General features: G+C 44.2%; 1 protein-coding gene across 3 annotated transcripts in view; it reads left to right on the top strand.

The window, feature by feature from the left end:
* Positions 1–5: 5 nt before the first annotated feature.
* The window catches only part of shot (dystonin-like protein short stop), a 629,765-nt gene continuing 603,007 nt past the window's right edge, over positions 6–26,763 (top strand). For all 3 annotated transcript variants that reach the window (XM_069303987.1, XM_069303980.1, XM_069303974.1), the window contains exon 1: positions 6–448. In XM_069303987.1, coding sequence (XP_069160088.1) covers positions 349–448 — 100 coding nt within the window. In that variant the 5' untranslated portion in view covers positions 6–348. The remainder of the gene's footprint in view (positions 449–26,763) is intronic.

The raw sequence follows: 26,763 nt of genomic DNA, 5'->3' as shown, positions 1-26,763 counted from the left end.
CAGTGTCGTTGGGACGGTTAAGGGGTGTGGATGTACGACGCTCCGCCTCTCTGGGCACAGCATGTGTACCCCGCTGCCCTTGATGCCCCTCGTTGGTACGTTGCTACCCTCTGCGTGACAATGGCCATTTCACTTAACTTGTGAATTAGCCGTAAAGATTTACTTGTTGAGAGCCATGCTTGCCGGCAGTGTAGAATATAGTATTGATTCGGTGCTTCCCGTGTTGACTTGTACCCGGGGCAGCTGAATAAGGGCGAGGGCAGCTGGTGATGGTCTTGAGAGGACACACGCCCCACTAAGGTGGCCAGCATTAACCCAGAAACCGGTGGGAGGGAGGAAGGAGGAGACATGGAGCTAGATCGACAGTCCCTGGACGAGTGGGCTAAGGACAAGCCCCTCAGCATCCTACAGTTGGACCCAGCAGATCGCGCTGTGTTAAAAATAGCAGGTAAGATACAGCTATTTACACCAATGTTGGCGGCATGTTTGGGTAACAGACATAATGTAAAGGAAAATACTTCATTGTGAGTAGAGAGAAGGCAGGCGCGGGTGTGTGGTGTTGGCAGCACTAAGCCAGACCCCGCCCTCGCCTGCTACATAACTCCGTGTGATTAATATTGTATTAGCCGACGTCTTGTGTCACTGGTCGAGCCATTGTCTCTCAAAGTGCTGCCCAACTTTCTAAACGATAAAATTGCCTTTGCATTGACATAGGAGAGGTCAATAAACCTTGCTGGGCTCATTGCTGCTTGGTTAACCACGTTCGAAGGCGTGTTCAAGGTTGCTCTACAATTAATGGTCTCAAACTTCACAAAATATATTGTCGCAACTCATCAAAATGATTAGGCTCTCACCCAGAACGTAACGGTGTGATGGCTGCGTCTCAGACACAGCAAGGAAATCAGTCGGCCAGTGATCATTGGTTGTAAGCTGTGGACCTAACTAACGGGAGGCTGTACTTGGCTTCCTGGAGCCTGGGTGGTCTTATGGCACCAGTTCTGAGAGTATTATAATAGTAAACATAAAGACTCATGGAGGTGTTCCTGTTAACCACCAAAGGCTACACTTAGAAAGCTTAGCTTCTGGCTATGTGGGAGAATATCAACTAAAAACTTATAACAGATAAATCACAACTCGGTGATTTTCTGAGAGGGTTCCTCTCACAAAGTCCACGATACTTTAATATCTGAGCAAGCTGTACAAATTAATGGGTATAAAGCAGTACACCCCATGAACACGCTGGTCAACCCGTGTGAACATTAATTTCATAAACTTTTAAGTGAGACTCATATGGTTTGCTAATCATAATTGAATATTATAATCTTCCCTAGTAAATGCCCGTGCTACTTGCAACTTTTGTTCCCAGTAGCTGAATCTATAACAACTAAAAAAACATGTCATACTTATGTGCCACTATAATGCCACTATAACCCTTTCCACCACTGCCCACGAGATGGGTATGGAGTGCATAATAAAGAAAGAAATTGAATCATACGAGAAAGGAAGGTCGTGTACATACATTTAGCTGTTATTACATTGTATTTTTGTTTTCACGTGATTGCATTATTTTGAAAACTAGGTTGAAAGATGCTGTAGAGTGGAATTAGAATTTAAATATTTATAGTCTATTTCAAATTTTGATGGTCGCTTCGTTGTTATGTATTGATTTGATTTTGGTTTTGTTATGTTCAAATTCCCCGGATGTAGATGATTTGAACAAATTGCTGCGGCATCATCAGTCTTGACCTAGATACTCATTTGCTTACATAATGGTGTTCGGGCATATGTAGCTCCGTGAATTCCTGGGGATGACTAGTTGATATGGTCATGAGTAATACAAAAGTAGAATAATTATTTAAGTTGACTCCTGGCGGTCACTGAACATGAGTAGGATCAGCTGTGGAGAGTAGAGTTGCTAACGGCACGAGCTTGGAATGTATTGTTGAATTTGTACATTCTCCTTACATTCATAGCGTGTCAGAGCTAAGAAAAACTTATGTATATAAATTTAAACGTTTCAGATGTGTACCAGAATCTTAACTTTATATTGAGGTTCCCACAATATATGGTTGTCGGTGAGGTTAAAGAGAGACGGAAGAGCAAAGTTTCCTTCTTCCTTGGTAACGCTGCGGTGAGTCAGAGGTGCCAGCATTTCAGAAGTTGCCCGATATTGTTTATTTTTAACCTTCTTACCGGTATAGTTCTGTGATTCTATTATTGCGTATAATCATTATTTTTAAATTCTAAATTTAAAAAATAGGGTGCGCCATATTGACAAAGAATAAATGATATTGTTTCAAAGCAAACAAATCCCTGTATTAACTTTATAATTAAACCCCGCTTCTGATAAGTGATACCGATGGCACGACCAAGATTGTGGCACTCCCTCGTTGCATTCCCCTAGGTATAATTAACCCTTTACCATCCATTTTATCCGCTTAGTTGTTAATCACTCAATATACATTATTTTTGCATGCCTTCATCACCGCAAATGTAAGTCGGAAGTGTGGACCTGAGGACGGTTACCGCGACCTCTGGCAACTGAGACGCCCTCCCCCCCTCCCCAACTGCTTCAGACCCCTCCCCTCCCCCCTCCCGTAACCGGTCGCTCTTAGTAGGTCCTCACGAGTTAAGATATCGCTCATTCACATTTTATCATTATTGTTATACATTATTTGTTTTGAAGACTTACAATGGGTTACGATAATCATAAAATCATTAAGGCTATTACAAACCAAATTTCATCTACAAATAGTTACTCATCTTGGAATTTCTCTGCTTCTTATTCTATAAGAATAAGAAGCGCGCGTATCCAATAATGTGTTGTATTACGATTATGCACAATAACACATATAATTGTGTACTAAATTTATGTTAACGAGTCTAATAGTTTTATAGTAATGAATGAATAACGAAGATGGCAAAATGGTGGTATTGGTGCCATGTTTGACGGCATCCAAAATCGTCAATGATGACATTACTAGAAGAACCAGCCTATCCGGTGTAATCAATACGGGCATAGGAAAACCACACAACCCTGTCCAGCTACAGCCAATACCCACACCATATGCGGCTGTTACATTCCATTCCTCATGGTCTTCAGTTAAGAGTTTTAGAACAAAAGGAACAATGCAAAGCAATAAATTATGCCTAATTTAAAGATCCATGCAAGTAATGATTTTTAACACCTAATTATGTTAACTTGTATTTCTATCTTATTAATTTTCAAAACTTCTCAAACCAATACTTTATTATATTTATAAATAGAAATTAGTAAACCACGAATCCAATGTTATAAGTTATCTCTTCAAATGGATATTGTGAACATTGTATATAGGCTTATATGTCCCCTTAGTTTTGTTTAATCATTTATTATTCATCCCATACCCATTCCGTGGGCGGTGGTTGAAAGGGTTAAAGAGGCACTTGGGTAAATTTGTTGAACACCTGTGGTAAAAAAATACATATATAAACAAAAGGGGTGGTAGGAAAAGGGTATCTGGAACTTGTATTGGTGAACACCAAAAAATCCCCTCTAATGCTTTGTATATCCCTTTCTCTGAGACTGGGTTCCCTTTCTAGCCAGAGGTGTGTAAATCACGTAGAAATTAACCAGCTTAAAATTAGAATCAACTTAGGGTAACTATTTAGTCAAAAGTAACAATATGTAGTGATGGACCACCAGAAAGTGGTCTGCATTACTTTCATATGGACCACCACCAGTTTGTCCATATTGAATATGGACAAACTAGAAACTTGGGGTGTGGAGTTTTCAGTTGCATATTGGATTGGGACTCATACAAGCTTGTTCGCATTTGTGTTGCTCACGTGGCCCACCACTCACGTGGCCCCACCAAGTGAGGAGATTCGATGAAATATCTATGCCCACCGAGCGTTGTGGGATCTTGGATAAATAGTCTCACGACTACCAAGATATTTATAGTCGTGTGGTCTAGTGGTTAAGGTACCAGGTATGCCAAGGTGCATAGTGCTCCTGGTTGTCTGGGTTCGAATCTTTCCTGGGTGTGGGGTTTTCAGTTGCATATTGGCGTGGGACCCATTCAAGCTTGTTCGCATATATATATATATATATATATATATATATATATATATATATATATATATATATATATATATATAATTTATTAAGATGTATTAATATACGAAAGTACTTAAGGAAATTCCTGTTTCAGTTCTTCCTCCGTGGTCTGACACTGTCATATATATAATTTGAAAAGAAATACCCGGTAGTTGCAATAAAAATAAAACGGTTTTTCACATTGTTGTGCAGGCGCCTAACGAAAATTTAAATATAGATATTTGAATGATCATATAAGAAAATGGGGCTGGGTGCATGCTCTCCAGCGTGTGAACATGGTCTACTGTGTGTGTGTTTTTTTATAAGCTAACCCACCTTCTCTGTTCTCAAGCCTGCACCATCTCTCTCAACGCCAGCAGTGCCTTTCAAGTACCTGTTCGATGTCTGTGTTTGCTAACTTCCCACTCACAAGCTGCCTTTCTTTGAGCTGCCTCGTTACTTGTGTGTTGGCCGCCCTCCTGCAGTCTCCTGCTATGTCTTCAGCAGTTACCTAGATACAAAGCATGGCATGTGTGCTTTTTGTATTTTTTTGTATTATTATTATTTGTATTATCATAGTGTACGTATCGTTCCAGAGTATTATCCTTCTTTTCTTCATCTCTTCTGATTTGAGATGAAGGAAAGAAAGATAATACTCTGGAACGAAACGTACACTATGATATGTGTAGGTTGGACAATATGGCTATTGTCCAACCACTTGGGCTGGACGGTAGAGCGACGGTCTCGCTTCATGCAGGTTGGCGTTCAATCCACGACCGTCCAAGTGGTTGGGCACCATTCCTTTTCCACAGTCCCATCCCAAATTCTTATCCTGACCCCTTCCCAGTGCTGTATAGTTGTGAAAATGAACTCGCACCTATTTACTCGGGTGTGTCTAATGGGCTTAATGAGAAGTGAAAAGTGATATTCGTGTACTTAAGCATGGCGCCCCAGGTGGCTGGGGCAGTAGAGGATGCTATACCTAGCTAGCCAAACAAACTTGGGTGGAATAAGATGAGCTAAGCCCTTACACTTTCCTTACACTTCACTTCCCTTACAGAGCTTTGTTTTATTACATTTGTAAACAAGTACCGTTGTAGGTTATATTTTAAACTAATATACAATATTAGTTTAGTGCATTGACTATATTATATAGGTGCTTTTATTTCATGTGACGTTAGTAACTTGATTTAGAATATCAATAATTTAGTATCGCAAATAATAATATTAATTTGTCATCCACACTTCAGTGGAAATAAATATTTCATTCACCTGGTCTCTAGGAGACTCGAACCGCGGACCCCACGAGTGTGAGGCCAATTGCTTCTGAAATCTTTCCTTGTTAGGACTGCCCAGTCGATAGAGCTTCAGCCTCACACGCATGGGGTCCGCGGTTCGAGTCTCCTAGAACCCAGGTGAATGAAATAATAATAATGTTTATTTAGGAAAAGTACCTACATACAGAATGACTTGCAAGCCGGATGTTGGATTTTTATATGGAGCTAGTATATACTATGCCTAAAGCCACTAATACCTTCGGCGTTTTGGGCAAACACTTCAACCAAGGGACAAAGACTCAACCACAGTGGTACTCACCCAGCGCTTATTGCCTTCACTCGAGTGTCGAGGATTTTTTGTGTTGTAGAGTTTATTATGTAGTAGCCTGTCAGGAAAACATATCCCGCTCAGCCGGCGCCTGGGAGTATCCCTGGCAAGGAGGCCTTACCTCCCGTCATCGAGAAAATCCGTAGGGGCCGTGATGAGGATTCGAACCTAAGCGCTGTGTATTCATCACCCGTCATCATTCTGTTCCACCCAAGATATACTCTCATGTATTCACCTATTTGTATGGGAGGAGTTTTATACCAGAATTGCATGATAAACCGCGTGACACTCAAAATATATTTTATGTATTGACTCGCTCTGCCACTGGTAAATTCATACGATTATCATGCTCCATTTTGGTATTACGTATTCATTGTCATGTTTTACTAAGCCAAGATCTCACAGAGTACATGTTTGTATAACGTCTTCTGCTGTATGTCTAAGGTTATCCTACTTCAACTGCCCAACTTATTAGTACTTGCTTATCATTAGTTTTCTTGCATAGCCTATAATTTTCAGTTCGTTTTAGTCATATTCCATATGCAGTTGAATAAACACGGTCATTGTTATAAGCAGATGTGTCGCAGCTAATCGCCTACATCTAACTTGCACACCTCTCTTAATTTAATGAAAATCTAAATGTATTCACCTAGTTGTGCTTGCGGGGGTTGAGCTCCGTTCTTTCAGCCCGCCTCTCAACTGTCAATCAATCAACTGATTTTTCACACACACACACACACACACACACACACACACACACACACACACACACACACACACACACACACACACACACACACACACACATTACGGGCCTCGTAGCCTGGTGGATAGCGCGCAGGACTCGTAATTCTGTGGCGCGGGTTCGATTCCCGCACGAGGCAGAAACAAATGGGCAAATTTTCTTTCACCCTAAGTGCCCCTGTTACCTAGCAGTAAATAGGTACCTGGGAGTTAGTCAGCTGTCACGGGCTGCTTCCTGGGGTGTGTGTGTGGGGTGTGGAAAAAAAAAAAGTAGTTAGTAAACAGTTGATTGACAGTTGAGAGGCGGGCCGAAAGAGCAAAGCTCAACCCCCGCAAAACACAACTAGTAAACACAACTAGTAAACACACACACACACACACCAGACTGGTACCCGAGCTGAGAGGTATGAGCTACGAGGAGAGACTACGGGAATTAAACCTCACTTCGCTGGAAGACAGAAGAGTTAGGGGGGACATGATCACCACATTCAAGATTCTCAAGGGAATTGATAGGGTAGATAAAGACAGGTTATTTAACACAAGGGGCACACGCACAAGGGGACACAGGTGGAAACTGAGCGCCCAAATGAGCCACAGAGATATTAGAAAGAATTTTTTTAGTGTCAGAGTGGTTGACAAATGGAATGCGTTAGGAAGTGATGTGGTGGAGGCTGACTCCATACACAGTTTCAAGTGTAGATATGATGTACACCTGTTGATTGACGGTTGAGAGGCGGGACCAAAGAGCCAGAGCTCAACCCCCGCAAGCACAACTAGGTGAGTACACACACACACACACACACACACACACACACATACACATACACATACACATACACACACACACACACACACACACACATATATATATATATATAGGAAGCAGCCCGTAACGGCTGTCTAACTCCCAGGTACCTATTTACTGCTAGGTAACAGGGGTATCAGGGTGAAAGAAACTTTGCCCATCTGTTTCTGCCGGCGTCGGGAATCGAATCCCGGTCCACAGGACAACCTATCCAGCGTGCTGTCCATTCAGCCACCAGCGCTACAACGCCATGTGGCTTGGTACCAATTCAGTACTGTATACGAGTAGTCTTAGTGTATAAGGGACAAAGTGTGTCTGACTTCAGTTGGTGTCTGCAGCATTCACCTGGCTTAGGGGATTTTGTGATCAATTGATTATTGTATAAGTTTAGATAAGTTTAGGGTAAATTGGATAAGTTTAGATTTAGGAAAGACTTGGGTAAATACTGGTTCAGTAACAGGGTTGTTGATTTGTGGAACCAGTTACCGCGTAACGTGCTGGAGGTGGGGTCCCTCGATTGTTTCAAGCGCGGGTTGGACAAGTATATGAGTGGGATTGGGTGGTTATAAATAGGAGCTGCCTCGTATGGGCCAATATGCCTTCTGCAGTTGCCTTTGTTCTTATGTTCTTATGTTCTTTTTGTCTGCGGTTTTGACAGATCAGCCAACATAGAGCGAACTCGCGGTTGAAAATCCAGCCACAAATATTGAAACAGGCCCGGTGGCGGATGTCTAGGGCTTACAGAGCATTAAATGTGTGTTTACAAGGAAGAGGTGTGGGTATTGGTGTTTGAGAAAATGTGAGACAGCTGTTGTGTGTAGAAGGAAGCTGTAGGGGTCTAGCCCATTCTTGGTCACAACTACCCCCGCCCCCCCCCTTCCCCTCCCCAACAATTCTTCAGGAGTCAGAGAAGGAAAAAGACTTGGGGGTTGATATTACGCCAGACCTGTCTCCTGCAGCACATATCAAGCGGATAACATCAGCGGCATATGCCAAGCTGGCCAACATACGAACGGCATTCAGAAACTTGTGTAAAGAATCATTCAGAACTTTGTATACCACATATGTCAGGCCAATCCTGGAGTATGCAGCCCCAGCATGGAGTCCATATCTAGTCAAGGATAAGACTAAACTGGAAAAGGTTCAAAGGTTTGCCACCAGACTAGTACCCGAGCTGAGAGGTATGAGCTACGAGGAGAGACTACGGGAATTAAACCTCACTTCGCTGGAAGACAGAAGAGTTAGGGGGACATGATCACCACATTCAAGATTCTGAAGGGGATTGATAGGGTAGATAAAGACAGTCTATTTAACACAAGGGGAACACGCACAAGGGGACACAGGTGGAAACTGAGTGCCACAGAGATATTAGAAAGAACTTTTTTAGTGTCAGAGTGGTTGACAAATGGAATGCATTAGGGGGTGATGTGGTGGAGGCTGACTCCATACACAGTTTCAAGTGTAGATATGATAGAGCCCAATAGGCTCAGGAATCTGTACACCTGTTGATTGACGGTTGAGAGGCGGGACCAAAGAGCCAGAGATCAACCCCCGCAAACACAACTAGGTGAGTACAACTAGGTGAGTACACAGTTTCCTGTTTCAGCAAGTTTGGTGATCCAAAGGGAAAGCGCCTGCTGTATCCTCGTTTCCTTACCTTGATGTAATGAGGATCAGTGTCTCCCTGCGGTCTGGTCCCTGACTAGGCCTCCTGGATGACGGTCTGGTTGGTCTATCAACGCAGTCTGACATTGAGTCTCTCTGGAGGATGGGTTGCTAATGACATGTTCAATGTAGCTGTAAATATAGCCATTTGTTTAAAATATTGTATATTTTTTAAACTTGCTTCTTGGTAGTTTTGGTTTAGTAATAACTTTGGCAGAGCTTGGCCTGTATTTGTCGGGGTCATTGGTCGCCATATTGACCACAAGGGAGGTGCGTGTTAAACTGTTATTCTTGGTGTCTTGCTGCTTCACGAGCGTGTGTGGTTGGTGGTACGGGTGTGTTGGATGCACCACCACATTCACGCCATCCTGCACTATTTTCTCACTTGCATAGAGAAACATGTAATACTTTACATCCTCCCAAACTTAATCAGTTGATCCCACGTATATTATGTTACTTGGTACTTTGTTCTGTTAATCAACAACCCTATTTGGTCTGATGAGGTCAGGGCTGGCCAGGGTATGGTGAGGAGAGGGCTGGTCAGGGTATGATGAGGAGAGAGCTAGCCAGGGGATGATGAGGTGAGGACTGACTGGCCAGGGGATGATGAAGTAATGCCATATCAGACAATGATCTTTCTCGACCCCTCACTTCAATGATGAGTGAGGGTCGGAAGGAGGAAGATCCTCTGACACATTTTTAACATAGCTTTATCTTTAAATACAAATATTATTGTATTGGAGATGGGTGATGGAGGGCGGACTAGGGAGTGTGAGAGGAAGCGCGGCAGGTGCTGGAGACCGGAGCCGCCGCTACCCACATGGTCTCACTCCACCCTCTGCCTTTTGTTCTTCCTTGCTTTCACCAGCATTTTTTGCTGTTTTCGCTTGCTCTAGTTACAGTTATAACAGTTATTTTGTAAACATTTATTTTGTATCAGTTGAATATAGTAAAGAATTGTGCTTTTTGCTGTATTTAGTTGTGGTTGATAAACAAACCCGTCCTCTTAAAATTACGTCGCTTTTAGCTCGTTTGCCCGTATGGCCAAAAATGGACGTAATTTGAAATGAAATCGGCTCACGAAAGTGATGTACTGTCCCGTTTTCTGTTTTGAGTCCTCCGGCTTGCTCGGTTAGATTAGGAGAGGAAACTTTCAATTAACGGTTTTCATGACGTTTTGAAACCTTAGACCTTCCTGCTCCCCTAACCTACCAGAGGAAACAGCAAAACTTACTGTTTTCGAAAAAAAAATCCAAAATTTATTTTCAATTATTTTTCAATTTCAAATTACGTCCATTTTCGGTCGTACGGGTAAACGGCCAAATGCAGACGTAATTTGTAAGAGGACAAGCTAAGAGTCTTCTGACACGGACGGAAGCGTCGATACTTTCATGTTTGGGTTATTTATTTCATCTGCTTTATTGTGGCTGAAACAAATGTTGCAGATGAGGACGGTATGAGCCGTGTGAACATAATCCTCGGTACAGGCAGACGGTAGACCTTGAGGGGGATCACTGAGGGATGGGAAAAGACAACCGGAACGCTTGGGTGAATGCCACAGGAAGGGGGGGAGGTAGCGCTTCTTCCTGTGGTGGGTCGTGGCGTGCCCCGCAGCCAAGCCCCGGGTCCTTGTGTGTCCCGGGACCCGCCACCACCTGACCGCCCACCTCCACCCGCAGTGTTACCATATTGGGCTACAAGTAGCTCCAGTATCAGTTATTGGTACTGGTAATGGCTCCAAAGAGCCTCCACTTCGGGCTATTCACTCCCGTGCCACCTTTTGGGTGGCTTAATCTTTATCAGTCAATTAATCATCACCTCAAAGATTATATTGGCAATATTGGAGTTGATTTGAAAAAGCGTTTTGCATTGGCACGCATTGGGCATCATATCTGTGTGGAGCTCATCTCTCACTTGACATCTTGAAGAAAGATATCCCAGTTTTGTTTCTTATCAAATGTACGTCATTCCTTGCACCTTGCCTGTTCTCACGCATCTGTAATAATAATAATATTGATTTACAAGAAGGTACAATGAGATTGTGAGATTACATAAAATTGGTATTTTTACATTTTTGCTAAGCCACTAACTTTCATAGCATTTCGAACAGGTCCCTAATCTAACTTCAGGTAAGATGAAAAGGTACAGTGTAAAAATTATTTTGATCAACATATAACAACAATATAAATTGACAGAGGTGATTACATTGGTGAATATATGTCTTAAGTAATAATATTGGGGAAGTGGATAAATAGCACAAGATAAAATGTGAGTTTGAAGCACAAGGTAGGAAACTATGGGGGTGAAATTAGTTACTTTTTGGTTTTACTTTTGAATGAGGTATAAGTTGGACAATATTTTAATTCATTTGGGAGTGAGTTCCATAGACTGGGTCCTTTTATTTGCATGGAGTGTTTGCACAGATTCAATTTGACTTTTAGGATATGAAATATATATTTATTTCTTGTGTGGTGCTCGTAGATTCCTTTACAGCAATCAAGGAAAAGTTTCAGATCAAGATTAGCATTTAGAAACAAGGTTTTGTACATGTAAAGAGCACATGAGAATGTGTGGAGTGATCTGACGAATTACCCTCCAACCTCGACTTCATGATAAGAGAAATATACATCTGGTTCTATAGAACTTCAGTATGTAGTATGTAGTTCAGTATGCAGGAGAGAGAGGGAGGTTGCAGATCAGTGTATCATTCACATTGACTTTGAATGCTGAGAAAAATCGTGCATCCTGATTATGCAAAGCTTCATGTTAATTTGGGCTTCATTTCCAATTATCTGCAGACAGTGGACTTAAACTACGAATTTTCTGCGCTTATGGCCATTAACAGACAAAACAATGTTAAGATCCAGGAAAAGCTTCGAAGTGTTTAACAAAGATGCCATAAATTTTTAGTGAGAGCTTGCAAAGAGCCTTCTATATTCCATTCCTAGTATTGCTGAAACGTTCAATAAAGTGAAGAACTAGTCAATAGCATATGCAGCCCTAGCTACACACGGCTACCATTTTCAGAACTTCTGTTGGTTCTAGCTGACCGCTCTAAGCTTGTGAAAATGAAAACCAGTGGCGTCTAATGTTAACCCACTGACTGGTCCGACATTGTGAGGGACAAATTCTAGCATATGGATCATTTTGGATCAGAGTAATAATAACTCCGCTGGAGAGCCCATACTGAATGACCTCGCTGAGTTTGCATTTAAAATATACAGCTTACCAATCAGTAATGCCCTAGTTGAAGAGGTATTTCCGAGAGTAGCATCTGTGAAAACTAAACTGAGAAATCGAATGGGACTAGACCTTTTTGACGTCAATCTTGAGAACCAGAACATATATATCAAGAAGTAAATCAGACTTGTTGCTCATAAATGTGATTCTGCAATACACAAGAATGAGGTTGTGGTTGCAGAAGGACTTCTTGATAATAATAACGATACACAGTGTTTAACTGAAGACGTGGAGGGGCTCCACACCCATAATAATGATGTGATTCATGCGGCGAATATTGGTAAGTTATCACATTTTTCATTAAACACATGCTATGATAATATTAATAAAACCAATAAAATCGTGGAGTGTTACTGTGTATTAAAATATATTACTTTGAAACCCGTATCAGTAACTAAAAATATTAGGCTACTTTTATTCCAAATGCGCTACTTTTAGTCCTTGGGCTCGCTACTTTCAGCAAGTATTCAGATATGGTAACCCTGCCTCCAGGTCCTGTCCGCCACGCCTTACCACTCCACAGTAGCCTTTAGCCTACCTTCGGGTCTTTGTGTGCCTTAGGGCCAAGGGACAACGAGATGAGGGTTGGCCAGGGGGCTGGCCAGGGGACGATGGGAGGTGAGGGTTGGGCGGCGGCTGGCCAGGGGACAATGGAGTAAGGTTCTGTCAGGGGATGACAGAACCCCTTGGGATGGGGCAAGGGCTGACCAGGGGGGACACAAAAAAAAGGTTTATAAGAGGCAATTGGACAAATTGCTGGTAGAAGTCTCTCATTAGGCGAGAGTCACCTAGTGTCCCTAATTATCACTAGGCAGGCGTGGATTGAGAGGCATTCTCGAAACCCACTACAGGTAAACTACTGGTAATCCCTCGCTGTTCCCCACAATAGGTGGTGATAACTATCTCTGCTTAATTAACAAAACTATTTGTTTTTCACTCGGTAGAGGAATTCCTTATGTTGTTGCTATAGTTACCAATCTTATCTAAATGAAGATAGCGTTGGAATGCTGTAGTTATATACTATCTCATCTTACACACAAAAATCACAATAGCGTGATGCATCAAATGAACAAAATGAACATTTGATGCATCAAATGGCCTAGTCGACTAAGGCAGCGTCTGGGATCATACCGGGCGTAAGATTGAACCCTCATCACGGCCCTTGTGGATTTGTTCTATTTCATCCTCGAGACTCCTTAAATGCTGTAAAAATAAAAAAAATATCGCGGTACGTACCTGTGAGTAGTCATCTGTGTCTGTGTGCATTTGTTTGAAGGTTTAGCTGTTTGGGTATAGGCTTCCTCTGAGGCGTTCTTGATCAAGTTACTGGGCACTCGTCTTCCAGCAGCCGACCTTGGGCACTTCTAAATACCTGTCTCACCCCTTGTTCTTATTCCACTGTTGACAGTGCTCTTCTTTGTTCCTGTTCTCTGCATGGCTTCCATCCCTCTACTCTCAATTCTTTAGGCTACTCCCATTCTATCCCTGGCTTACATTGGCATTCCTTTCAATGGTTCTGTTATCATCCTAGCCCCAATCTCTGTATTGTCACTGTATGGTGGAAGCAGATTCCATAAACAGTTTCAAATGTAGATATGATAGAGCTCGAGAAGCTAAGGAATCTGTACACCAATGAGCCAAAGTTCAACCCCCTAAAGCACAACTAGGTGAGTAGGATGTCTCTCTTCTCTCCTTTTGATATGCGAATCTATTCTTTAAGAGTGCCGATGGCTTGCCTATACTGGTGCTGCGTATTTCAGGATCTGTTCTAACGTATGAAACGTAGAGTTCTGAATGAATTCAGATTTTTAATGGCATACATACCTGTTGTTGGCCAACCTTGGATATGCAGTGGATTTCCTGTGGTTTGTGTCCTCAGGATATAGGTTTGGTGTGATATGTCTGTTATGGCTTTTTTTTTTGGGGGGGGGGGCAGTCTGGGAGTATTTCACCGCCCAGTAGGTCCTTTATGTCCGTCTTCCTTTCCCTAGCACTTCCAAACCTTCCTGCATATATATCGATAAGAGTCTACCCCAGCTGGGGGATCGTTCACATAATTTAGGAATAGGATGGTTTCAAAAACTGACCTCCTTGGGATCTCACTTGGCCGAGGGTCGAGAGACACTTCAAGATGTTACACCACCAAAGACCACATTCACTCCAAACATCTCCCACCTACGGGGCTACTCGTGCCCGTGCCACCTCTTGGCTTAGTTTTCATCAGTCAATCGGATCTCACGTGATATCTATGAGCTTGGTTTGTGTGTGGTGTTGAGTTAGGGTGTGTGTGTGTGGGGTGGGATCAGTGTGTGGCTACCACTTGAGCGTTGTTACCTGCACCCGTTGCTAACCTTGGAGCATGTCAGTGTTGGCCGCAGGGCAGGTAGGTGCACCTCCGTCGCTGCCGCCAGCCCTTACTGCACTAACCACTCACATTTACCTGGGAAGTAAAGACAATGAATTCTTCCTTCCGTTTCCCGCCATATATGTGATTTACGCCAGTGTATTTTGGTTGTTAATCTAATGTCTTCTGTATCCTCACCGCTTTCCTTAAACACTTGATACCTGCTTGATGGAGTTCTGGGAGTTCTTCTACCTCCCAAGCCCGGCCCGAGTCCAGGCTCGATTTGTGAGAGTTTGGTCCACTAGGCCGTTGCTTGGAGCGGCCCGCAGGCCCACATACCCACCACAGGCCGGCTGATCCGGAACTTCTCTTAGAAAAGAGTCCAGTTTTCTCTTGAAGATGTCCACGGTTGTTCCTTCTTGATTCATTTGCTTGGCTAGAGCATTCGTTGCCAGAATATAATTTTATGTAAACCAATCTGCATGTGTGTGTATAATAGTTGAGGTGAAATATAATTGCTGTGTTGACCGATATAAGGCGGTCGTATGTGTGACAATACGCTAATGACCACTCTTGCATGTTCTTGGTTACAGGTGTAAATATAGGCGGCTTGCGAGTATTAGTTACCTATAAGTATTTACCTATCAATGACTACGGGTGTTGAGTGTAATGTGCGTGCGAGAAACATTTCTGACAGCGCGAGAGAGATAGAGGGTGGGGGTGGGGGGATGGCAGCTCATTGGTCAAGCCCACTTTTTTATGTACTACAAAAGCAGTCTTGACACTTGTGATGGGAAGCCACTCATTGCCCACCGTCTGTATGTCTGTCTGTCCATCTTGTATTTTACATCTGCATAGCCCTTATCTCTAGTTATCTCAAGATAACCTCAAGAGGAGCCCCTAAACATTCTCTCCATGTGTAATGTTTGTACACATGTATCTCTCTTGCGTGTAAATTCTTTTGAATGTGTTCGTTTCCGTGTCCCAAGTGTGAGGTGTGCATTAACTCGTATGGTAGCCGGCGGTAATGTTAGGGGGTAACTGGCCCGGATAAACGGCTCCTTGAAATATTAGCATGTTTATTTATTTATTTATTATTATTTATTTATTATTATTTATTTATATACAAGAAGGTACATTGGGTTTGTGAGAATACATAGCATAGTACAGTATTTACACTCTTGTAAAGCCACTAGTACGCGCAGCGTTTCGGCCAGATACCTGTCAATGTGTTGGGTGTTTACAACCATGTGTTTACAACCCTGCCCAAGTGCCGGAGCCTCCATGTTGCTGCACCTCACACACCCTATGTTGCCTCCCCGGGGCCTCGGTCATAGCACACTCCCAAGAACGTTTGGCAGAATATGATCAGTCTTCAGGTGTATGCTCATCGTACAAGTAATAATCCAACTATAAATTACCTTTGAGGTGAGACAGTCCAACCTGACTATTGTCAGTATCTCTTGGCAAGTGTCCTGATTAAGTGAGGCTTCTTCCAAGTCATGACACTTTGTCTTCTGTTCAAATCACGTGCAAAGTAGTTACGCTTTGTGTTAGGTATAGGTCGCATTTCCTAAATAGGCAATTATTTGTGAAGGGTATGTGGAGGTGGTGCGAACTTGCTGCTGAAGGTGCCAGGGCGGGGAGGGGTGCCAGCGTGTTGGCACTCGTGGTGGGGGGGGTTGCCAGGCGGACCCGTGACGGACGTCATGCACAACAAGGTCTGACAGTTACTGATTTGGACGTGTCAGGCGCCATGAGGTCAATAAGTCAGAGTTATGCATGAGACGGCGTCCGCCAGGAAGCTGCTACTGCTGGAGAGGTGGTGTCCACGGGTTCTCCTCCCGTCACCCCCACCCACCAGGTGGACAATAACCCACATCTCTACTATATTATGTCTCCTTTATATTTTGTTTCACATTAATTTAATCAGTTGCATTAACTTCATCCCAGTCGTTATAGTTTGTTCTAGAACAATTTTATTAAATCAGAGCGTAATACTTTGGCATTTATTCATGTATTTTTGTGTCCACTCTCACAAGGCTCACAAGGACCAGGTGTTCATCCAATATATTACCATTAATGTTATGGAAGTAATAACCTGACAAGTCAAGCTGCGGCTTGATCCTGACAGTGGCACGCTTTTGGCCAGTTGACTTGCTCATCCTGGCTATTTTGTTGGTTGTGTCCCCCCCCCCCCCCCCCCCGTCCTCAGCTGTCAGCGAGCCTTACTCACCTTGGCTTCTGTGGCAGCTGGACAAGAAGTGCCGGCTGCCACACATTCATCATGATGTTTAGACACGTAGTGCGGGGGATAAAGTATGCCAGCTTGACACTTGCCTTTATAGTCAACTTTTGTACTGAATTATTGACAACATTTTGTCCACTCTCGCAAGTTATACCATAACAAATGTATTCGATATACGATTTTTCGTAAGGATTAGATTGTTATATTAGTTGTTATGTATTTTGTTGGTATTGTATAAATTGAAGCTATAAATATAGCACATCTTCTTGAGGTTATCTTGAGATGATTTCGGGGCTTTTTTAGTGTCCCCGCGGCCCGGTCCTCGACCAGGCCTCCACCCCCAGGAAGCAGCCCGTGACAGCTGACTAACACTCAGGTACCTATTTACTGCTAGGTATCAGGGGCATAGATTTTGTCGTCGTTGTTTTTTTAAGATGATTGTTGTTGTGGTTGTTGGTGGTGCACGGCGGAAACACCGGGCCATCCTCGTCACCACTCAGTGTTCACCACACCGTGTTCCTTCAACCATTAGTCTCCTGAAAAAGTTTACTACTTTCTAATTACCGTCCGCCCCCTACATCTTATCCCGCCCAGTGTGCGCATCCCCAGTGTCCCTGGCTGTCACCCTCCTGCTGCTGGGGCGTGTGTCCCTGGCTGTCACCCTCCTGCTGCTGGGACGTGTGTCCCTGGCTGTCACCCTCCTGCTGCTAGGACGTGTGTCCCTGGCTGTCACCCCAACCTGTCCTCTTAAAAAGAACGTCGCTTTTGGCCGTTTGTCCGTATGGCCGAATTTGGACGTAATTTGAAAATGAAAAAAAAAATGAAAATAAATTTGGGATTTTTTTTTCAACAACAGTAAGTTAAGGGTCCTCTGATAGGTTAGGTGGGCAGGAAATTCTCATAAAGTTTCAAAACGTTATGAAAAACGTTAATTTAAAGTGTCCTCTTATAACCTCTGCGCGTACGCCGGACGGCTCAAACAGAAAACGGAACAGAACGTCACTTTTGGAGTCGATTTCATTTCAAATTACGTCCAAATTTGACCATAGTGCGCATACCAGCCAAAAGTGACGTTCTTTTTGAGAGGACGGGTTGGTCACCCTCCTGCTGCTGGAGCGTGTGTCCCTGGCTGTCACCCTCCTGCTGCTGGGACGTGTGTCCCTGGCTGTCACCCTCCTGCTGCTGGAGCGTGTGTCCCTGGCTGTGTCCCTCCTGCTGCTGGGGCAGCAGATGTGTTAAAGTGAACGGACAGAAAACATCGTCAATACCCCCTACATATGTATGGGTTGGGTTAGGTATTTATAGCCTCGTTATTGTGTCTCTCTACACCTCAATAAGAATTGTTGTGTCACAACTTACACGCAGCAAGCTGTGTCTATGCAAGAGCAAGGTTGATGACATGCTCGGCCTTGATGTTGTCTTGTGTAACCTTAGCGTTGAGGGGAAGTGCTGTGAGGGTGATGAGAAGACTGCGTATTGAGCAAGAGGAGGAGAAGCGAATGTGTCAGTGGTCTTGGCTCTGTGGGACCCGGAGCGTGAAAGTCAGGTTCCGCTCTGCTTAAGTGCACATTCCCATCCTCACCGCACCTGTCCTGCACCACCCACACCTGTCCTGCACCACCCGCACCTGTCCTGCACCACCCACACCTGTCCTGCAACACCCACACCTGTCCTGTAACACCCACACCTGCTATACTCACATCTGTCCTATACCACATGGACATGTTTCTTAACTTGGTTTCCTTGAGGTGTTTCCGGGGCTCAGTGTCCCCGCGGCCCGGTCGTCGACCAGGCCTCCTGGTTGCTGGACTGGTCAACCAGGCTGTTGGACGCGGCTGCTTGCAACCTGACGTATGAATCACAGCCTGGTTGATCAGGTATCCTTTGGAGGTGTTCATCCAGTTCTCTCTCGAACACTGTGAGGGGTCGGCCAGTTATGTCCCTTATGTGTAGTGGAAGCATGTTGAACAGTCTCGGGCCTCTGATGTTGATAGAGTTCTCTCTCAGAGTACCTGTTGCACCTCTGCTCTTCAACGGGGGTATTCTGCACATCCTGCCATGCTTCCTGGACTCGTGTGGTATTATTTCTGTATGCAGGTTTGGGACCAGCCCCTCTACTATTTTCGAAGTGTAAATTATTATGTCTCTCCCGCCTGCGTTCAAGAGAATACAGATGTAGGCTCTTTAGTCGGTCCCAGTAGTTTAGATGTTTTACTGAGTGGATTCTAGCAGTAAAGGATCTCTGCACGCTCTCCAGGTCAACAATTTCTCCAGCTTTGAAAGGGGCTGTCATTGTGCAGCAGTACTCCACTCTAGAGAGCACTAGCGTCTTGAAAAATATCATCATTGGTTATTGCATCTGTTGTGTGAAAGGTTTTGTTATCCATTTTTCTTTAAAGATAAGGTCTTCCGTCATCAGTACACCCAAATCCTTTACATTGCCTTTTCGTTTTATGTTATAATTTGACTGCGTTTTGTATTGTATTTAATTGTATTTGTAGTACTTGGGTGGAACACTTACAGCTTTGTGATTCGAACATTAAACCACCTAAACTAACGTAGACGTTACTATTTAGAAAACGTAACAATCAAAATAACCTAACCTGAATTAAGCTCTTCTTAACGGTTTGTTTTACTTGATTATTAAACCTAAACAAATATATTTTCCGTGGAAAATCAAAGAGAGAGAGAGAGAGAGAGGGAGAGAGAGAGGGAGAGAGAGAGGGAGAGAGAGAGAGGGAGAGAGAGAGAGGGAGAGAGAGAGGGAGAGAGAGAGAGGGAGAGAGAGAGAGGGAGAGAGAGAGGGAGAGAGAGAGAGGGAGAGAGAGAGAGGGAGAGAGAGGGAGAGAGAGAGAGGGAGAGAGAGAGAGGGAGAGAGAGAGAGGGAGAGAGAGAGAGGGAGAGAGAGAGAGAGAGAGAGAGAGAGAGAGAGAGAGAGAGAGAGAGGGGGGGGGGGAGGGGGAGGGAGGGTATATGACACTTGTGTTGATTCAAATGTGTTGCAGTGTTCCCTGAAGTATTAACCGTGTTAGTGATTTCCTGAACTTTTAAGTATATTGTGTGGTTGTGTTGCCATAATGGCGAGGTGGTGGTGGTTGGCCACAACACCAGACGAGTGTGGGCGGCAGTCTGGGATATGCGGCACTGACGTCACACCCCCCCCCTCCCCCCCCCCACCCTCCCCCCCCACCCCCACCCTCCCCTCCCCCCCCACCCCACCCTCCCCTCCCCCCCCCCACCCCACCCCTGGCGACGACACTTCAACAGTCAATATTGATGCTCAGCTTGCTGCCCCATTAACAAAATATCTTGTCCTTCCCCAAAACCCAAAAGTTAAAACTGAGCATTAACACAGCGAGTGTGTGTTATTGCGTTCATTAATTAGGTTGTTAGGTAGTGTTTGTAGGGCGGAGCGTGACAGGGCGTGGGAAAGCGAGGTTGCCATGACGACCATGGCAGGAGTCTCGGTTGTGTCTCCCCGTGACGTCGTCTGATACACGTTAGTAAAGTCAAAAAGGAGATGCTCACTAGAAAGTCAATAACATACAAAGAAGCAAAAGCGAGATAAAATAGTCATTAACAAACATTAAAGAACCCGAAAATAGTGTTCTGTACAAAATTCAAAGCAAAAGCTACATGTTATTGGACTGTTGCTTAAGAGAGAGAGAACATTGGGTGACCAGTGAGAAATGAGCATAATACTTAGGGACACAATTCGTCTCAATGGTCAGTAAAACACTAAATACATTGAAGAATTAACATTTCAATTTTGAGATATATACAAGAGTTGTTACATTCTTGTACAGCCACTAGTACGCGTAGCGTTTCGGGCAGGTCCCTGGAATACGATCCCCGCCACGAACAATCGTTGTTACAACCAAGTACACATTTTACTGTTGCGTTAAACAGAGGCTACAGTTAAGGAATTGCACCCAGTAAATCCTCCCCGGCCAGGATACGAACCCATGACATAGCGCTCGCGGAACGCCAGGAGAGTGTCTTACCACTACACCACGGAGACAAATTAATTCTCTTTGAATGTAGCTCCACTTCAGTCCCTCATTTTAGGTGCCGTTCTAACGACACTGGAATGTGAAGAAGCCCCGGACACCATAGCCATACAAGGAAGGAACAGATGGAAACATATAGAGATGGGTCGTCTACTCACTCTGACAAACGGAGCCCAGAGAGCAAGTCAACCAAAGTGTGATCACCACCAATGAGGCTCCGTTATGGGGCGCGCCACAGTGTTTTCTTCAGGTTTGTGTGTGTCACGAACACAAGCGATCGCGCAATATTATCATTTGCAAAAGACATTATCATTTTTATTACAGAAGACTCTATAGAGGCCAAAGCAAATCTTGAAATTCATGCAGGCTGAGCTATATAAGGTGCCACACAAACTAGCTTATCTTGAGGTTATCTTGAGATGATTTCGGGGCTTTAGTGTCCCCGCGGCCCGGTCCTCGACCAGGCCTCCACCCCCCAGGAAGCAGCCCGTGACAACTGACTAACACCCAGGTACCTACTTTACTGCTAGGTAACGGGGGCATAGGGTAAAAGAAATTCTGCCCATTGTTTCTCGCCGGTGCCTGGGATCGAACCCAGGACCACTGGATCACAAGTCCAGTGTGCTGTCCGCTCGGCCGACCGGCTCCCTGTACAGCTTAATGTGTACACAGAAATCACAATAGCGTGATATATCAGATGAACAATTAGCTTTTTTGAATTACAACAATTCTTCATTAGCTTTATGTACAGAATGTAAAGACACATTTAAACCACAGGTGCTATTTTCACAATTAAAAAATAAAAAGCTAAGTATATACGGCCTGCGGAATGCTGCACCAACAGCCTGTTCTGTTCAGTTACCTCAAGACTACCTCCCGGCCGGAAACTTTAAACAACTACGGGTAATAATGTCGGAAAACTTTACCTTTCAAGAACACAATAACTAAAAACAAATATAGAAATAATTTTTTCTTCTGAAATATGTTTTTATTGACACATATTTGCGCAGTTACCGTAGACTATATACAGTGTGTCAAGACCTAGCTGTGTGATGCTAAACAATCCCCGTCACACAGGATGTTTAGTCATACCGGATCAAAATTAGTCTGCCGTGGCAGACTCCGGGTGTATTATGAGGATATCATCAAGAACGCGAGAGTGAGTAAAGTTCCAATGATACTAAGAAGTCTGCCATCTAGCAATTATGGATACCGGGTTGGATACCAGGTAAATAAGGGATAGTAATCAAGATTGGAATAATCTTGAGGTTATCTTGAGATGATTTCGGGGCTTTAGTGTCCCCGCGGCCCGGTCCTCAACCAGGCCTCCACCCCCAGGAAGCAGCCCGTGACAGCTGACTAACACCCAGGTACCTATTTTACTGCTAGGTAACAGGGGCATAGGGTGAAAGAAACTCTGACCATTGTTTCTCGCCGGCGCCTGGAATCGAACCCAGGACCACAGGATCACAAGTCCAGCGTGCTGTCCGCTCGGCCGACCGGCTCCCTAATACGTACAGTGCGTGATTGGGTGATTAGTTAAGCTAGAGGTTGAGTATATTACACTTAAGTCAGTTGGTGAAAACAGGTTGCAGGTAGAGTGCATTGGAGTTCACTATCCAACGTAGGTCGATGTTAAGAGGCAATGCTGGTGTGGAAGTTGAATATCGAGTAGATGTGTCGTGTAGAGTGCTTGGACGGGCGTTGCTTCTCGTGATTGCCACACATAAATATGAGTTTGATAGCACGAAATAACACTAACCTTGGGTTATAATGTAGAGTGTCTGAGGGGTCAGGATATACATGCCACACCGACCTGGCTCGGGTTCTCGTCAGCTGACCAGTATTGATTGGTGAGGAACCGCCCTTATCCCTAGTCTCACAACCTACACTTGGCGGGAACTCTCATCTTTGTTCATCCTGATACTTGCATAGTGCCACTCCTCGTTCATCCTGCCACGTGCACAGTGCCACTCCTTGTTCATCCTGCCTCGTGCATAGTGCCACTCCTTGTTCATCCTGCCTCGTGCATAGTGCCACTTTGTTCACCCTGCCATGTGAGTGCCACGAGTTGTCCCATGGCCGGGACGGGAGCCGGTCGGCCGAGCGGACAGCACACTGGACTTGTGATCCTGTGGTCCCGGGTTCGATCCCAGGCGCCGGCGAGAAACAATGGGCAGAGTTTCTTTCACTCTATGACCTTGTTACCTAGCAGTAAAATAGGTACCTGGGTATTAGTCAGCTGTCACGGGCTGCTTCCTGGGGGTGGAGGCCTGGTCGAGGACCGGGCCGCGGGGACACTAAAGCCCCGAAATCATCTCAAGATAACCTCAAGAACCTCAAGATAAGATGGTGCCGCTCCACGTTACTTCACGTAACTGCAAAAGCTGTATATTGTCGCGTTTATGTAGTCACATTTAAAGTTTGAAAACTGTAAAATCTGGGAATGCCATCTCAATATTCCCTATTTTTAAATCATATGTGCTTACCATCCTTAAACGCTGCTCGCAAGTCACTCTCCCTATCAAATCAGGAGATACCTGAAATAGAAATGATACAGAGAACATATGCGACACTCTTAGAATCAAAAAATAAAGTTTCTGGAACCATCTCAAAGTACCCAAAATGTATTCTTTGGGTTGAAGCCGAGGTAGACGACACATAATATATAGATGGAAAATATTGGAAGAACATGTCCCAAATATTCACAATAAAATAACTTACTGGAGCGATTGATATGGTAGGAAATGAAGAATAGAAACCCCAGTCAAGAGTACAGGTGTCACAGGCACAATCAGAGACCACTATGTAAACATCAGAGGTCCACGGATCGTCAACCCTTTCCATCAAAAATGCGAAATATTACTGGAACACAAGTAGCTGTTTTAAGAGACAATTGGACGCCCAAGTTTCTGCAGGACGCGCTGGATCACCCGGGTTGTAATGAATATGCGAGCCAGTCTGACAACTTAAAAGTTATCAGTCAAGTTTACCGCTGATCGGGCTTGGGAAGCCCGATCAGGGGTTTGATTTCTCGATATCGACTACAGGTAAACATTTCCTGCCATGCCTTGACACGCCACGACTCAATGGAACTTCATCTAAGCTCACGTCTTACTATAGCAGCCTAGGACCCCTTGGACTCGAGCACCCTTCATTTCTCAACACATTGAGGTAATACTCGCCGGCAGTAAGTGTAATGTTCCGGCGGTGCTAAATTTACTGGTGTCAGTGCTTGCGTGACTTTGAACTACATGATGGTGTCATGCCGGCGGCTATAGTGTAGGTGTGTGTTTGATCAGTGCACCTGGAGTTCCTGATACTCATCTGAACGATGGCGTGGGGTTATTATTGACACGGTAAACAGGTTCAGACGAGTGTGACGCCAGCACACCAAGGGCGCCTCGTCTGCGTCCCCATGATTCATTTTTAAGGTTATTTGACCTGCCTGAAACTAGTGTTGTCTGGTCAAACATGAGCCCTTTCTTCACCTGTTACCCGGTAATAGTCTGCTTAGAATTGCTTGGCGTTTCCGTTCTCCGGCGAGAAAGATGGAAGCTTTTTCGGAGCGTGTGTTTGAGTGCTTGGGCGTCGGTGGAGCGCCTGTGGGGGTCCCGGCGGGTCTGCCTTCTACCTGCTGATCAAACTCCCACAAGCATAAAGCAGCCGAGCTAGTATAGACTTGGGTGACTTACTGAATGTTCTGCACTATATTGTGTTCCTCGTGGCAGCGTGCCAGTGAATATAATATTAAGCTTTATAATATCCGGGACAACCAGTAGGAAGTATTCTTGGCTGAGAGTATAGCATTATTATCTATTGTATTACACTGTTCTGCTTCACAACATCAAAACCAGTTAAATACATCACTGTAGTTAACATAACAGCGTCCATAGCACAAGCGGCCGGTAATATTCTTGTTTGGAGAGAGCGTTATGTAACCACATACATTATTCATTTGTTTCGGGGTGAATGCACTATTAATTTAGTTAGGTTAATTAGATTAAACGCTGCTGTTACCTCTTATTTTGGGACTTATCAGTCAAAATATATATGAAAGTACAAGAATACCTCGTGTGCAAAAAGTTGGAGGAACATACATGTTTAGAGTAGAGTTGACTAGTGAATTACAGAGGAAGAGAGCGACCACGTGGAGCGCTCCCCCTGGCCTTCACTGCTCAACATGTTTCATTAAATTACTTTAATGAAACCCATATTATGGTGTTATCACTGACGTGTACGACATCTTACACGCTCAAAGTTTATATATTTCATTTAATGCACATTTATTTTTGCTATGCGTAATGTCATAATGCATATGTCCTACCTTGAGGTGCTTCCGGGGCTTAGTGTCCCCGCGGCCCGGTCGTCGACCAGGCCTCCTGGTTGCTGGACTGATCAACCAGGCTGTTAGACGCGGCTGCTCGCAGCCTGACGTATGAGTCACAGCCTGGTTGATCAGGTATCCTTTGGAGGTGCTTATCCAGTTCTCTCTTGAACACTGTGAGGGGTTTGCCAGTTATGCCCCTTATGTGTAGTGGAAGCGTGTTGAACAGTCTCGGGCCTCTGATGTTGATAGAGTTCTCTCTCAGAGTACCTGTTGCACCTCTGCTTTTCAACGGGGGTATTCTGCACATCCTGCCATGTCTTCTGGTCTCATGTGGTGTTATTTCTGTGTGCAGGTTTGGGACCAGCCCCTCAATTATTTTCCACGTGTAAATTATTATGTATCTCTCCCGCCTGCGCTCAAGGGAGTACAGATTTAGGCTCTTTAGTCGGTCCCAGTAATTTAGATGTTTTACTGAGTGGATTCTAGCAGTAAAGGATCTCTGCACGCTCTCTAGGTCAGCAATTTCTCCAGCTTTGAAAGGGGCTGTCATTGTGCAGCAGTACTCCACTCTAGATAGCACAAGCGTTTTGAAAAGTATCATCATCGGTATAGCATCTCTAGTGTGAAAAGTTCTTGTTATCCAACCTGTCATTTTTCTTGCAGTTGTGACGGCTACTTTATTGTGTTCTTTAAAGGTAAGGTCTTCCGACATGAGTACACCCAGGTCCTTTACATTCGGTCTTTACATTAGGTCCTTTACATGTCACTTATAAATAAGTCACGGCATTTATATTAACTCGAATTAATAAATAATTGTTTAAATATATCATCTATCACACATAATTGTATATCATATGTGGTCGTATTGTCCGTGGTTAGACCTATGAATTATAACAAGGCTTACAAGTATTGTAACAACTCCTGAACTGTAAGCAAGGTGCTCTAAATTGTGGCAGATATCATCATGCCAGCTCTATGGTGACAGATCTATTCCCTTTGAGTAAATATACCTTACTAGTATAGTGGGGAGCCGGTCGGCCGAGCGGACAGCACGCTGGATTTGTGATCCTGTGGTCCCAGGTTCGATCCCGGGCGCCGGCGAGAAACAATGGGCAGAGTTTCTTTCACCCTATGCCCCTGTTACCTAGCAGTAAAATAGGTACCTGGGTGTTAGTCAGCTGTCACGGGCTGTCCTTCCGCGGGGACACTAAAAAGCCCCGAAATCATCTCAAGATAACCTCAAGATAGTAAGGCCAGAGCAAGACAAAGACACCTTGGCACTGTGCCTGTGTTTGTGTTTTTTGTGTGGTTGAGTGGAGGGGGGGGGGGGTTGTCGTCGGCCTGGGCGTGTCTCCTGCCGCCCCCCAGCCCGCCCTCCCTCCTGCAAGGCTTTGTTTTCTTTTTTTTCCCGGTCACACTGTAAAAAATGCAACTGTTTTGCCTAACCAGAATAACCAGAGACGCACGAACTCAACCACCTCAACAACGTATTAAGGCCGATACATAGAAAACTTCACTATTATGGCTCTTTTGTTTTAACTAATCGTCTTATTTATACGAGAATGGTCTATTCCATAAAGCACTTGGAATTCCATTAAACACGCACTAACACTCTAAAATAGTGATGGCAAATCTAAAAGATTGTATATGTGATTGATTAAAATCTCTATTGCCTTAACAACGTTAGGCAATAT

Source organism: Procambarus clarkii, chromosome 51 (genome assembly GCF_040958095.1).
Source record: "Procambarus clarkii isolate CNS0578487 chromosome 51, FALCON_Pclarkii_2.0, whole genome shotgun sequence".
Taxonomy (NCBI): Eukaryota; Metazoa; Arthropoda; class Malacostraca; order Decapoda; family Cambaridae; genus Procambarus; species Procambarus clarkii.
The sequence above is the reverse complement of the archived record's forward strand: the minus strand, read 5'-3'. Positions and strand labels throughout refer to the sequence as shown.